This window comes from Hipposideros armiger, unplaced genomic scaffold, assembly GCF_001890085.2.
Source record: "Hipposideros armiger isolate ML-2016 unplaced genomic scaffold, ASM189008v1 scaffold_433, whole genome shotgun sequence".
Taxonomy (NCBI): Eukaryota; Metazoa; Chordata; class Mammalia; order Chiroptera; family Hipposideridae; genus Hipposideros; species Hipposideros armiger.
In genome coordinates, this window is record NW_017731783.1 from 1,223,703 (window position 1) to 1,239,392 (window position 15,690).

General features: G+C 32.5%; 1 protein-coding gene across 1 annotated transcript in view; it reads right to left on the reverse strand.

The window, feature by feature from the left end:
* Nucleotides 1-15,690, reverse strand: part of SMCHD1 (structural maintenance of chromosomes flexible hinge domain containing 1) — a 143,987-nt gene that overhangs the window by 27,946 nt on the left and 100,351 nt on the right. Inside the window, exons 35-41 of the mRNA XM_019665107.1 lie at nt 11,426-11,513; nt 10,685-10,816; nt 9,531-9,683; nt 3,285-3,411; nt 2,990-3,109; nt 1,801-1,886; nt 1,072-1,194 (exon numbers count right to left, since the gene is read on the reverse strand). Coding sequence (XP_019520652.1) covers nt 1,072-1,194; nt 1,801-1,886; nt 2,990-3,109; nt 3,285-3,411; nt 9,531-9,683; nt 10,685-10,816; nt 11,426-11,513 — 829 coding nt within the window. The remainder of the gene's footprint in view (nt 1-1,071; nt 1,195-1,800; nt 1,887-2,989; nt 3,110-3,284; nt 3,412-9,530; nt 9,684-10,684; nt 10,817-11,425; nt 11,514-15,690) is intronic.

The window sequence follows — 15,690 nt, forward strand, 5'->3', positions numbered from 1 at the left end:
TGTGGGATCCGAACCGGGGTCCTCTGGCATCCCAAGCCAGTTCTTAACCATCGCGCCACTCAGCCGGCCCTTGAATAAGATTTTTAACCAATCTGTACCTCAGTTTCAGTTTCCTCAATTTTTAGGCAGAGGTAAAAGCAGAAAGCTACGATGCATATTAAATGGTAATGTTTAACAATTTGTAAAACGCACACACACACTCACACACACACACACCGTATTTCCCCATGTATAAGACGCACCCTTTTGCAAAAAATTTGGGGTCTAAAAACTGGGTGCGTCTTATACAGTGGTTGTATGAGTGCAAAAACAAGTGCGAAAAAAGTGGGAAATGCAAGTAAAAAAAATCTACAACCACTGTATAAGACGCTCCCAGTTTTTAGACCCCAAATTTTTCGAAAAAGGGTGCGTCTTATACATGGGGAAATATGGTATACCACCAACCTTCACACCATTAAAAATTGAAGATGTTCTATAAGAAACACTTTGTATAAACTAGAATGTTCAAGACTGAGCAATGGTAGGATAAAAATGAAAATACTATTCATTTTACAAGGGTAGAACCAAAGAGGGAAGAAACAGAAGAGAAGGAAAAATGGAACTCTCTTGGCAGCAAACATGTATAACGTGTTTTGTTTGTTCTTATTGTTTTTTTCTTAAGTTCTAGGTGCCTCCCAGAATTTACTCTCTAATATTAGACAAAGAACTCAGAAAAATTCTAATCTTTCTCTTCTGTTGTCTCACTGAAGTATGAGTCACCTGGAAAGGTCTTGGCTACCTATAAAGCTGTATAACACAAAAGCATCTCTAAGTAAACCATGAGCCTTGAACTAAGACATGTTAAAATTTCTGCCACAGCCCTCAGTAGTAATAAGAATTATGGAATCAATTATGCATTTTGGTATTACATTCTGCCAAATCCCTGTTATGGTAATGAGGGCAAGTACTTTATTGGAAAAAGTTAAAAAGTACAAAGGAACTGACACTTTTATTGTAATGTCATTTAAAAACACATTTTAAAGAAAACAACATAATAAAATATACTGCCTCTTAAAAGGCTTAAACACAAACCTTTCCCAAAACATTTGCACCGCCTTTAGTATAGTTTGGAAGAGTACATGATCTTCTAGGTTTTTTCTTTAGTTCTTCCTGTTCCGACATTTTTCTTTTCGTAAGTGCTTCTATGTGTGGCACCTGTAATTTATAAAGAAAAATTAACTATAAGGCCAATTACTCTCGTACCAGGCAGTCCATAATGATAGCAGAGAAAAATCAACAATTTGGACAACTTATTGTCCAAACTGTTAAGAACATAACATTATTAAGCAGGCATTATTGTTCCAGTAATAGAAAGTTTTCACCTCACTGATTTTTTTTTAACTTAGTTAAGAAATACATGACCTATAATAGGACTTCTCTTTGAAACTGAATTATACAAAAGGAGGTTAAGTTTTTTAAAATATCTATTGTCTTTTGTTACTTTCTCCCATTTTCTCTGCCACCACATATATAGGTTATAACTTACACAATCTCTTCAGTGCAGTTCTCAAGTTGGTGTATTATTATTTTCACTTATTGGTGTTATTACATTAGAAATACAAATGCAATTGGTTTGAAAAGAGAACTATATCATTTTGTTAGCCCCTTTTAATGCCTAGTAGGTGACTAAACTATAATCCACTTATGTCTTAGTACCCCCGAACAGTAGTGGTCATAACATTCCTGAAATATGAATGGTAAAAAAAATTATAGACTACAATAATAAAAAAAAAAACTTTCACATATACTTGGCAACTGTACCTGCTGTGTTGTAGGGATGTCAATATTATGTGTTTTTAGTTCATTTCGCAACTGGGCCTCTTTTAATTTTGCTCCTTCAACTTGGCCTAAAGTTAAAAATAAGCAAACAAAAAACTGCATCAATTTGCAATAACCCCCAAAATATTTTTGAAAATATCTTCAATCTCTCATTTTTTTCCTTTTAATGACTGACCTGAAATGAAGTGAAAAATTATAAGTGACTATTACAGAAATTCAAAATTAAACTAAAAGTCTAAAATTAAGGTTCAGATCTAATACACAAAAATAAGAAAAATGTGGTTAAGAGATATTATACTAAAAACTCCAAATAATCTTGTATAAATTATTTAATCCTAACCCATGACTATATATAATTTCCACATAATTGCATAATTATAGTTCCAATAACCAAATAAGAGTTTACAAAAACAATTTCTAGTGCTACAAGTGATGATCTCATTACTCTACTTAGTTCCTATTATCCTTTAAATATGTGTGACCTTGGATAGATACACGAAAGTGAGTACTTGATTCAGGCAGTACATATTTGTTGGTTAATCGACCAAAAATTTAACTATGTAGCTAACATGAAGCCAAAAATCATAGTGAAAAAAAATCTAACAGTGGAAAGAGATGCTACAACTCAGCAAATGCCTTGTTTCAATAGTACACAAACATTAAGAACTGCAGCAAACATTTCATGTATTGATTAAAAAATAAGTTGCATATTTCTATATCAGTATGTGCACCTTGTACACCTCTATAGTGGGATATATACTGCAAATATTTTAAAGTAAAACACATAGAGTTCCATGACTCAAACTAAAAATCAAATTACACGTTCCCCATTGATACTGTCATCTAATATCTTCTGCCAGAAGCTAGAGCTAGACAAAAACATTACTGTTACATCGAAGCCTTAAATTTCCAGATTCAGATTTCTAATTAAAAAAAAATCTCAAATTGTTGTAGGAAAAAAAGATACAAATTAATTTAAAATGAAGGAATACTTCATCTTAAATAGATCAAATAATGAATACCACAAACCATCATTTCTACCTGTCTGCAGTGATCTAAAGCTTACTTGTAGTTCAGGAAAGTAGACAATGTTTTTGTCTCACGGTCTCTTCTGCCTTACCATTCCCCAAAGCATAATTTTTTATTATCTTTGAATAAAACAATGACTTACACTTCATTTCATCAATAAGTTGATTGCTGGTTTCAAATACAGTTCTATACATTTCAATAGCGGTAGACAATGCATCCTTCTGTTTCGCAAATGCTAACATTTGTTGCTGCTTCTTAACATCTAAAAAAAAAACCATTCAGATAATTTACTTCAATTTAAAATTTTTGACTTGTCCAGAATATGTCATCACATGACTAGATAACTAATAAGTACAATATTAATGGAAAGCAAAACAAGTTTTTCTAAGGTACCACAAACACAAAGACTTTAATCCTCTATTTTCCTAGATACTTACCATCAGAAAACATGAATGGTAGGATATATGATTCTAATGTTCCTGATAGAGCTGGTAACTGAGGCTCAAATATAATAAAATATTCAGTACTATCCTTTCCAGGACTATTTTCCGCCAGCACTAGACTCTATTTAAAAAAAAAAAAAAAGGTAACAAAAAAGAAGATTTAGAAAGGTATTCGTCAATGTGTGAATGTTATATATCACACTGTGCTGTTTCTGAGTAAGCAGTAAACTTTAAAGGTAAAAGGCATTGACTGACCCTTAAGATTCATCAAATATTCATTAAAACATCACCAGGACAAACCCAGACAAACTTTTTACCTTTTGGTATTGGTTTGAAAGACAAATGATCTTATCAATAAACAAACAGATTATGCAAAAATACATACAATATAAAATTACAAGAAAAAGTATCCTTTTTTTTAGACCAGAAATATCAATGTCCACTTATATCTTGACCTGCAAAATCTTCTTGATACCAACATTTAAGCTGAAGCAGTATGAAACAGTTGATGGCGTGAAAGTTATAAAAACAATCACAAAGAAATGCCCAAAGACCAATGCTGATTTTAAGTTACAGCTGTTACCATGGAAGTAGACCCACCAGTCCCAGGTGACCAAACAATAGGCCCTGAAAAGCTCTAAATATTTTTTGAAATTGTATTTTTTTCATTAATGCACACACACAAAAATCTTTTGATACATTTTAGTTTAAGACCATAGCATACAACTATAAATAATGCAAATATAAATATTTATCTTAAATGATTTTTTCAGACTTACAGGAAATATACTGTTTTGTTTTTTTAGACTGCAATACAATTCACGGAGCAGAATATTAAAAAATCTAAATCAATGGAACATTGTAGAACAATCCACAAATTAACAAAATTACAAATTATGGCTAACAATTCTTTTCCCAAAGAATATAAAAATACAAGCCCACCATTAAACCAATCCCCAATTTCGCTAACTTTCTGAAAGTGGTTTACAATGTATATACATGAATATAAACATATAAAATATTGTTCGCATTTAAAAAACAACATACACTTTATACTTCAGCAATTTGCTTTCAGCACTCAATTTGATTTGTTGGTCAATTAAAGTGAACGTCTAGATACCAATTTTTAAAATTTATGCATAGTATAGATATACTACACTATAATATTCTTTCACCAAGTGATGAGCATTTAAATTTTTTTAGCTATTTATAATACAGCAAAGAAAATATCTTTTAATACTTCTATATATATTCTCTACAATAGATGAGAAATACGACTTAAGATAGTTTAATAGGTAGTATAAAATTTCCCTTCAAAAAGGCTGTATCAATATATCCTTTCACCGTTAGTGTGTATAAAAATACCTAGTGCCGCTATTGCTAACCAACATTTAATATCAAGTATTATTTCTCTAAAAAGATGGATTAAAAACAACTAGTCATTATTGTTTTAAGTAGCATTTCCTTAGTTAGTACTGAGGTCATGCTTCTTGTTTACTGGTCATTTGTACTTTCTCTTGCATTAACTGCCTACTCACATTCTTTGGTCATTTTTCTATGAGACTGTCTTTTTTCTTTGATCTGAAGGTAGTTCAGGAGGTTTAAAAAATACATTTAATATATTAATCCTCTATTTTATATAAAAATATTGCTATAATATATATATAGCAATACATATATAGCAATATTTCTACCCAATTTGTCATCTTTAAAATTTTTTTTTATTATACAACCATATAATGAATTTCTATATACCATCATTCGGTGTCAACGATTATCAACGCATTGTCACTATTCTTTTAATTCTGTTTAAGACATGTCTATGGTATATAGTTTTAATTTTTGATGTAAAGATAAAATGTCCTTTTTTATATCTTGTTTAAGGAGGCCTTTCCTATCTCAAAGTTTTTTTGTTTTATTTTTTTGAGAATTTTTTTTTTTTAAATTTTATAGGGGAACATTGTGTTTTCCCAGGACCCATCAGCGCCAAGTCAAGATGTTGTCCTACAATCTTAGTTGTGGAGGGTGCAGCTCAGCTCCAAGTCCAGTTACCGTTTTTTTTTTTCCAATCAAGTTGCGGGGGGCGCAGTCCACCATCCCATGCAGGAGTCAAACTGGCAATCTTGTTAAGAGCACGCGCTTTAACCAACTGAGACATCCAGCTGCTCATTGGAAGCTCAGCTCAAGTTGCTGTCTTCAATAGAGTTGCGGAGGACACAGCTCACTGGCCCATGTGGGAATCCAATCGGCAACCCTGTTGCTCAGAGCTCGCACTCTAATCACCTGAGCCAGTGGGCCGCCCCTATCTCAAAGTTTTATAGTTTGTAATCTCTGATGTATAGCTTATCAAAAAAAAAGCATACAAAGAATTACAGAAATGAATAGCACTGAAGAGTCCTAAACTAGATCCAAGTACAAATGGGGATTTGGAATATGATAAATGGACAAATGCATAGCAGAATGAAACTTAGACACCTCTTTTAGAACTTTCCAGATAAAATAGGCAAATAATATAGAGAATTTGAATAACACAATTAACATTTAAAAAGCTACATATTCAGAGTATAAAGAAATACATTTTCCCCCCCAAGCAAATTTGCAGTATTTATAGATACTAGCGCTGTTCTGGGCCAGAGATTCCTAAGTCTCCCTAATGATAAGAATCACCTGCTTGTTACAAATCAGATTCCAGAGCCCTTCCCCAGACCTACTAAATCAATCAATACATGGGTCAGGAGTCAAGGAGCACTTGAGAGTTTTCTGCTTATTCAGTGTAGTATTAGGAACCTCTAGTGGAAATTCATATGTATGACATGAAGCTTAGATTCCATATGCAGCTGCAGGGCAATAGCTTAGTTGCCATATTAATCTCAGAAATATGTACAGCAGGGTTAGCAACTTCAAATGCCTACAGAAGGGCCATGGAAATAAGATATATGTAAACAGGAAATAGGTACAGTGGGCTAGGTGTATTCTTCCAAAACAACCCTACTTTGTATGTTCAACATGTCTCCCCTTCTTTGACTTTCAACATGTGGCTTTCATTACCTAATTTTTGTTAGGGTACAAGAAATGTTCACTTTACTCTCCACTAAAATAAAAATAAAAGAACAAGTGTAAATGTAAATATCAACTGACACTTGCTCTCACTGTCAAGAGAGGAAAAGAAGAGGCATGGATACAGCTGACTGGACAGTCCTGCTGCCATAAGAGAATCTTGGCCCGGTATTGCCAGGTTTTTAGAATTCTCCAAATAAGTCAGAAATGCAGATCTTTATGCAAAACTCCAGAACTTTAAATGTTGGAAACTAATTAAAATGGAAATGCTATGAGGGTCTGTCATTGCCAAACTATTGGACATGTCTACTATGGACCAGGTGTAAGCTGGCAGGCTCCCTGACTGTAAGCCTATGTTATTAAAACAATGTGATAATACTGTACACCTGGAAATACAATAATGTATGTCAACTACACTCTATTAAAAAAGTGATATTAGCACTGGATTAGATATAAAGATAAATAGTGAAAGAAATACAAGAAAAGGTGACATTTCAAATTTATTGGTTTAGGAAGAATTCTTCAAATGATACCAAGAAACTTGGTAAATTTGAAAAAAAGATAAAAATAAAATTCAGACAAATCAAAGGTTAAATGCATAAGATACCAGCTACCACTGTGTATATAATCTTCCCTCCTGCTCCAATATAAGCAAACCCCAATAAAAGACAAACTCAGGAAAAAATGTTTATATACAAAACAACATTAATATCTTTACTATAGAATTCAGAAAAAAATGATGAACATCCCAAAAGAAAACGGATTGAGGGACAATCCTACAAAGATCAAAAATATGAAAAATGTTCAACCTTACTAGTAACAAAGAAAACGTTTTTTTTTAATATAGGAAACTTGGTTAGAAATTCAGAAATTGTTCATATTCAGGGTTGGTAATATTATGAGGATGTACATATACTTCTGGTGGGAATATAAACTGAAGAGAAATTGGCAGTAATTATCAAAAGACTCTGTCTCCAATTCTACTTCTAGCAATATCTTAAGGAAATAATCAGATATATACAAAAGGATATACATGGAAGAAAACTGAGAAACACTGTTGATAAAAACAAGCTTTGGATAGGAACTAAATTTTTACTTAAGGCTGAGCAAATAAATTATGATCATTAATACAATGACACAGATTGGCACTTACTGATGAATATATTAAAGGTGTGTTAACATTGAGGATGGGGCACTTAAATGTATAAGATGCAAATCTGTGTCACCAGTCCACAATGTGTTAAATAAGATTTTCATAAAAGCAATGTTCTATTATATTATTATAATTTTACATCCCCTCCCATGTATATAAATCATATACACAGGGTATCCATGCAGTATTAGTTAGTGTACGAGATCTGACAATTAAGTTCGCAAACCTGCCACCATGCGTTTACATTGGCAGCACTGTACAAACAGCTCAGTAAGGTTTCATAACCTTGGTATATCAGTGTCTCACAGCTGTGTTTGTCATAGCTGTGTTCTTATCAATGTGTGGCGGTGTCTTGCTGAGTGGCATTCATTATTGTTGTGTGGTTTTGTGTGCCGTCGTGAGAATGTCTGAGCTTGAATTAGAGCAACGAACAAACATTCAATTTCTTGTTAAACTTGGCAAGAATGGAAGGGAAATCAGGGACATGTTAGTCCAAGTTTATGTGGATAACGCCATGAAGAAAACGGCAATGTACAAATGGATTAAACTTTTTTCTGAGGGGAGAGAACAAGTCCCTGATGAAGAGAGGTCAGGGCGGCCAGTAATGAACAGAGCTGATGAAAACATTGCAAAAATTTGACAAATTATGCATCAAAATCATGGGCTGACTGTGAGAACCATAGCAGACCAAGTAAACATCAATAGAGAAACAGGAAAATCTTCACTAAAAATCCTGGCATGAGAAAGGTGTGTGCAAAAATGATCCCAAAGGAGCTCACCAATGAACAAAAGCAAAGGAGAGTCGAAGTTTACCAGAACCTTTTGGAGAGACAAGACGATGTTTTGGGCTGTGTTATCACTGGTGATGAAACTTGGGTGTACCAATAGGACCCTGAAACAAAGCGTCAAAGTGCACAATGGAAGTCATCCAATTCTCCACCATCAAAAAAGTTCTCAGTCCAAATCAAGAGTCAAAACGATGTTGCTAACCTTTTTTGATATCAGAGGGATTATTTATTAAGAATTTGTACCAACTGGACAAGGAGTTAACCAAGTTTACTATTTGGAAGTGCTGAAAAGGCTGTGTGAAAAAGCTAGATGAAAATGACCTGAACTTTTCACCAATTCATGGCTCTTGCATCACAACAATGCACCAGCTCACACAGCACTGTCTGTGAGGAAGTTTTTGGCCAGTAAACAAATAACTATTGGAACACCTTCCCTACTCACCTGATCTGGCCCCCAGTGACTTCTTTCTTTACCCGAAGATAAAGGAAATATTGAAAGGAAGACATTTGGATGACATTCAGGACATCAAGGGTAATACAATGACAGCGCTGGTGGCCATTCCAGAAAAAAAGTTCCAAAATTGTTTTGAAGGATGGACTACACGCAGGTATGGGTGCATAGCTTCCCAAGGGGAGTGCTTCGAAGGTGACCATAGTGATATTCAACAATGAGGTATGTAGCACTTTTTGTACGATGAGTTTGCGAACTTAATTGTTACACCTCGTATATACAGAAAAGTCTAGTGGTTATACACTAAATTATTAATCATCGTTATCTCTATAGGGTGATAATAGTGAATATTTTTTAGTTTTTGCACTGTGTTAGTTTTTTATAAGTAAAACTATTTCCATTTTGGAAAAATAATAAATAAAGATAATGTTTTATTAAATTTTTCTAAGCTATGTATATGTTTTACCTAGGCAATGTTTTATTTTGTTTCTATTCACAAAATGGTAGCTTTTCAACAAAACACGATATTATCATTAAAGCTAAAAAAGCAATAGAAGCAGAGAAAACAGTCAACCACAGGGAAAAAGAGGGTCTTGCTAATAGTAATACTGATCCTGGGTTCAATTTGTAAGAGCTTAGAGCAAAATCACAAAATATTTCAGGAGACTTCCCAATTTAATCCTATAATTAGAACATCTTCATAGCTATACATACAAAGAACAGCTCTTGCGATATTGTGGTTTAAACTATAAAATACAGAAATCTTATCTACCAAAAGATATAAAAATTACCGTGATTTCAGCTGAACCTTTCACAAAGGGAAATTCAAGTGTCCTAACTTTCCCAATAAAGAGCGGTGTATCAGTATCTTCCTCATTAGAACCTTTGATTGTAGCTATTACAGTGCCAACCAAATCAATTCCAGTCTGATTGTTGTACTCATCCTAAAACAATGGATAATAACTAATCAGAAGAACTGGTAAGAAGATTAAACCCAGAGAAGGATGTGTAAAAATCAGAAACATGACATATATTTATAAAGCCCCAAATATCCTGATTCTTTACTCCAAGCACAGAATTCAGTTCTCAGATTAAGTACTCCACAGGCAGAAAATAATCCAGAGCCATGAAAGAACCAGGGGCTTCCATCTAATACAATTGCTCTTAACACTGTATATTAAAAGGGCTCTTATTTTAAAGTTTCACCTTCTTATGTACTTTTACCATTTAATGATCTGGGGAAGAGAAGTTAAGAACTCATGTGTCTAAAACTAAAAATTAAATGGAAAGGAGTTAAGTGTCCCACCAGCAAAATTTTCCATAAAGGTGAAGTCCCACTACTATGTTTGACCTATTTCTGTTAATATTCTTGGCAACTGTATTTATTGCTGCTTATTCTCCAGAAACTTGGAGGAGCTCACTATGACCAGTTATTAAAGCAGATCTCTTAAAAATAATTACTTAATTATTTCCTTCTGTCCCCTCAATGAAATGGACATGGAGGAATCAATTTATTTGACACATATTCATAATACATACATGAAAAAGGGGACTTAAAGGGGACATATCAGGAAAGGTATGCAGATTTCTACAATTTTGAGACAGTTTTACTTCGTATATCTGGGTATATTTTATATACTGGGGGGTGCCAAAAAAATTTATATACATGATTTGTACTCATCTTCTGTTATCAGCATATGAAAATTTAATATAGTTTTCTTCCCTGTCTTAAAATGTGTATACACTTTTTTGGCACCCTCTGTATAATGTTATGCATTCTCTTTGTATTCAGAGATGTTTATAAATATTTCATTCATCTGCACAAATTTTTCCTATAACCTTAAACTGAATAATCAAGATCCGATTCTATAATAACTATTTTGCACACTAAAACTAGAAATAATTTTCATTACCCTTTTCAATTTTGGAAGTAAATAAACATTACCGTGATGATAAGATGTAGATCTTTGACCAAGGTCCTATTGGCAACTGAGTGAACATTTGAAACAGCTGGTGTAGATGGCTGAATTTTAGGCACTAACTTCACAGGTTGATTAGGTAGAACATCAACAATGATCTTTCAAAACAAAAGAAGCATTCTGATTAACAATATATTAATGGTTTTAGTATTCAAGAGTAAGAGAAGAAATGACAGCATATACTAAATGAAATGAATGTATTTTCATTAATCTCTTAAAACTAATTAACTTCTAAAAACTCAGGATTGAAAGTGTACCAGAGATTAATTTTTGAATGTTAACAGCTACCTAAGAACAAACTTAGAGGCATTGAAAAGTACAGGTAATTTTTAAAAATTTAGTACACTACCATTTATTGAACGGAGATGATGTATGTTTAAACTATCTTAAATTTCATTATCCAGAATTTTAGTACCTGAAATATTAATTGAAAATTTTTCATGTATGGTTGATAGAAACAACCTTACCATGTTATACACTAAAATGCTTACAATTGAATCTTGGATGTAAAGAAAGATGGAAAAGTACCTTTTGTATCGTCATTCTAATTAACATAATCTAAATATATTCTATTCTAATATTCCTGAAAATTGCATTATTTGTACTCTGCATCCAATAAATATTTCACTTTAAAACAAAGTATTTTATTCCTAAAATAAACAAGAAAATGTAAAGCTAACTGTGGTATATAAAGAGAACAAACAAACCTGTTGACTGTTAAGAGTATTTGCTTTATCCATCATAAAACCAAACTGGATACAATATATCCCCACTTTATTAGGAATTAATTTATCCCTAAGTTAGAAAGAGATAAGATTATTCACAACTTTTAAATAAAGGGGGAAAGAATTCAAGGCATCAACATTTCAGTTCCTTTCACAAAAAGGAAATACATAGAAAGAGAATTGCTACTACTATTACATTTGCCTTCATTCAACAAATATGTCCTGCAATATTAGGCTGAGGGCCCTCTTACCTGGACATTCTTTCCCAAAAGATCCAGAAACCAGACTCTGGTTGTGGTCAAGTTGAAAAAATAGGAATATAAAGTTGACAAAGTACAGCAAACACAAAAAATGCTGAATTATATGTCAAGTGAATTTTGCTTCAATTCTACAGGATAAATTTCCAACTCACAGTTTTATATTTCAAAATTATAGGCTATCATGCTGATCCGTTAATGTTGCTTTTCTATTTTAAATATTTAACTTTACAGATACAAGGCATTTACTGTGACTTAATTATCAATAAAGAATTTAGTGACTAATAAGAGGTATACTTACTAGCCTGTTTTGGTCACACTTAACAACAATGAAAATATGAATGACATTCTATGGTATACCTTGCCTCGTGTGTGTATTGTGGCTTGTGATCTCTATGGTGGCTTTTGCACATTTATGTTCTCAAAATGTTGGCATAATGTAGCAGAAAGAACAAAGGCTATGAATACATTTCTGAATTGAAAGCACTGTAACATATATGCAACCTTGGAGAAAATTATTTAACCTTTCTCTAAGCTATGTTTTTTTCTGAGAGGGTAATACCTAATAAGATTACAGTTAGAATGAAACAGACTTTTGCTTTCAAATGGCAGACCTACCCTTCCTGATGAAGGCAATCATATTTAAAAAGATATTTGCTTAAAGATGTTTGATAGATAACAAGCAAGAAGTGAAAATAATTCAGCAGGATATAAGATAGTATGGAGACCCTAAGAGGTTAAGTTCACATTTAAGGCTTCTTTACTCCTAGGAGCGTATCTTAATTTAAGTAGAGTTGGACCTAAAGCAGACAAGTTCCCAAGGGAAAAGCAACTCAGCTTTAAATCATCTCAATCTCTGAAGCTGGACTGAAATGGGAAGACTGCTAATGGCCGAGACAATGGACAGAAGCAAGTATAAACCCTATCTGGAGAAAGATGACATCTTAGACTTCAAATTATTTCTATAAATATTCATAAATAAAATGCATGGTAAAAAACAAATCACAAAAAAGGAACAATCAGGTACATGAAGAAGCAAGAAAACTAGAATGAAAACCAACAGAAACAAGAGATAAAACAAACCCTAAGGAACTCTAGACAGGCTTTGGTTACTACTCAGGGTGATAAAACACAAGATTCAGAATCATAACAGAGAACTGGACCTGAAGAAAAATATGAACTAAAAATACCGAACAGAAATCGATAACTCAAAGATGGATTTAACAGCAATTACACTGAATAGAGGTTAGTTAATTGAAGGCAGTTCAGAATACAATATCTAGAATGAGGACAGATAAAAGAATGGCAAAGACAAAAGAATGTCTAAGAGACAGAGAATACTGCGAGAAGGACTAATGTGCATATAATTAAGAGTTGCCAGAAGGAGAAGAGGAAAAGGGGCTGAAGCATAACTGATGAAATAATGACAATTTTTCAAAACTGAACAGACCACAAAATGAAAGCACAGAAAACCAAGCAGGATAAATAAAAAGAAATCCACACATAGGCACATCATAGTAAAACTGCTGAAAAAAAACACAAAACAACCAAAGAGGGGAAATGATTACTACTTTTTAAGATAACAACAATAAAACTGACAGCTAACCTCTCAATAGAAATGATGGGACAGTGAAAGATGGCTTGAAAGTGCTGCAAGAAAGAAAACTGCCAACATAGAATATCATATCCAGGAAAATATCCTTTAAGTATGAGGGTGAAAAATACATTTTCAGGTGAAAATGAGATTATTCATCACCAGCAGATGTACAATCGAGGAAATACTAAAGGTATTTCCTCTGGTGGAAAATGATCTCAGATGGAAGCCCTGAGTTGAAGATTAACAGAAAGTATAAATGAGATAGTAAATCTAATTGAACATTGACTATATAAAATAATAATGCCTTGATAGGTTTAACATACATAACAACAAAAGTATGTAATGTGGGAGAGGGAAAATGGAGTTTAAGTATTCTAAGATTCATGCACTGTCCAAGAAGAGTGGTTACAAAAGGCAAATTGTCATTACACACTGGTATGTCAACTATGCATGTTGTAATCTCTAAAAAAAAGACACTTAGAGAATAGTAAGACTGTGTAACTACCAACTTAATAAGTAGAAAATAATAATTAAAATCACTTAATTTAAAAAGAAAAAGGAACAAAGAATAGGAGGATCAAATTAAAAAACAAATGTTAAGGTAGTAGATTCAAAAGCACACATTCTGGTAATTTATGTCAGATCTAAACTTCAAATTAAAAGACAGATTAAAAAAACAACTATGATGTCATTAAGAAAAAAACAAAATATAAAGATACAAAAGTAATGAAAAAAAGATATTTTATGCAAACACTGTCATGATCCCTAAGGTGCCTTTGGCATGTCACTCATATAGAAAGTATACTGTTATCAAAGTAGATTTCAAGACAAACGCGTTACTAGAGAAGATGATGAAGCTTCATTAATGATAGCTGGTTCAATATGCCAGGAAAATGTGAATAACAGCCTGTATATGAATAACATAGCCTCAAAATATATAAACACTGACAGAACAAAGAGGGAAAATATACAAATCTACACTCACTGCTAGAAAAAGCAGACAAAAAAGATATAGACAAATTAAACAAAATCATTAGCAAATTTTGAACTAAAGAACATAAACACTGTTTCAAATGCAGTATACATTATTTTTTTAGTACACATAGAATATTTACAAAATTGACCATATGCACATACTACAAAAACAAGTGTCAATTTCAAAGGACTGAAATTATATGGGGTAGGCTCTGTGACCACAGTGGAATTAAGCTAGAAATCAATAATAAAAATAGAATAAGGAAATCCCACAATTTAGAAATTAAGCACTATATTTCTGAATAAGCCATGAATAGAAGATGAAATCACAATAAAAATTACAAAATATCATGATCGAATTAATAATAAAAATAGAATGTAAAGAGACTTGTGAATATATTCCTAAAGCCATGCTTGGAGGGAAATTTATAGCTCTATATATACTCACATGCATACACATAAGTATGTATATTTATGTATACATTTATAAACATATACGTATATATAGACTGAAAATAAATGAGCTAAGCAACCATCTCAAGTTTTAAAAAAAGCCAAAGTTGGTTCTTTGAAAATCCTGGTAAGATTAATCAGCAACAAAAAGTACAAATAACTAATGTTAAGAGTAGGTGATCACAATAGATTCTACAGACAATAAAAAGAAATCATGAAAAAATTTGAAAATTTAGATAAAATTGACAAATTCTTAAAAAATTACAAGTTACAAAACTGACTAAAGATGACACTGGAAATCAAGTAGTCCTTAAAGTGCTGAATTTGAAGAAACTGAATCTTAATTAAAAACTTCCTCCCAAAAACGAAAGGCTCAGATAGCTTCACTGATAAAGTCTACCAAACATTTAAGGAAGAAATAACAACGCTATTATACAAGATCATCCCACAGAATAAACCAAGACTTAGGGACCACTTCTCCCAGTTAATTTTGTGAGACATGACCTAGATACCAAGCCTGAAAAGAATATATGAGAAAGAAAATGCAGGCAACCTTCACTCATTAATACATTGGGTTGTCGGAAAAGTCATGACGTATTTTTTCTATGTTTTTCCTTGCAAAAATGTGTCATGACTTTTCTGACAACCCAATAGATGGAAAAATTCCAAACAAAATATTTATTAGCAAAACAAATCCACCAATATGTAAAAGAAGTAATACACTACGATAGAATTAGTAATGCAAGTCTGGCTGAATAAACATTTAGAAAACTAATGTACTATAATTCACCACATTAAAAAAGAAAGGAAAACTATCACATATTACCTTAATAGACGATGAAATCTAATGCCAATTCAAAACAAATAAAAATTATTTTAGTCAAAATAGAAATGAATAGTCTGATAAGATGCTTACCAAAAGGAAAGCCCTAAAGCAAGACTATTTTATGGGTGAAATGCTGAAA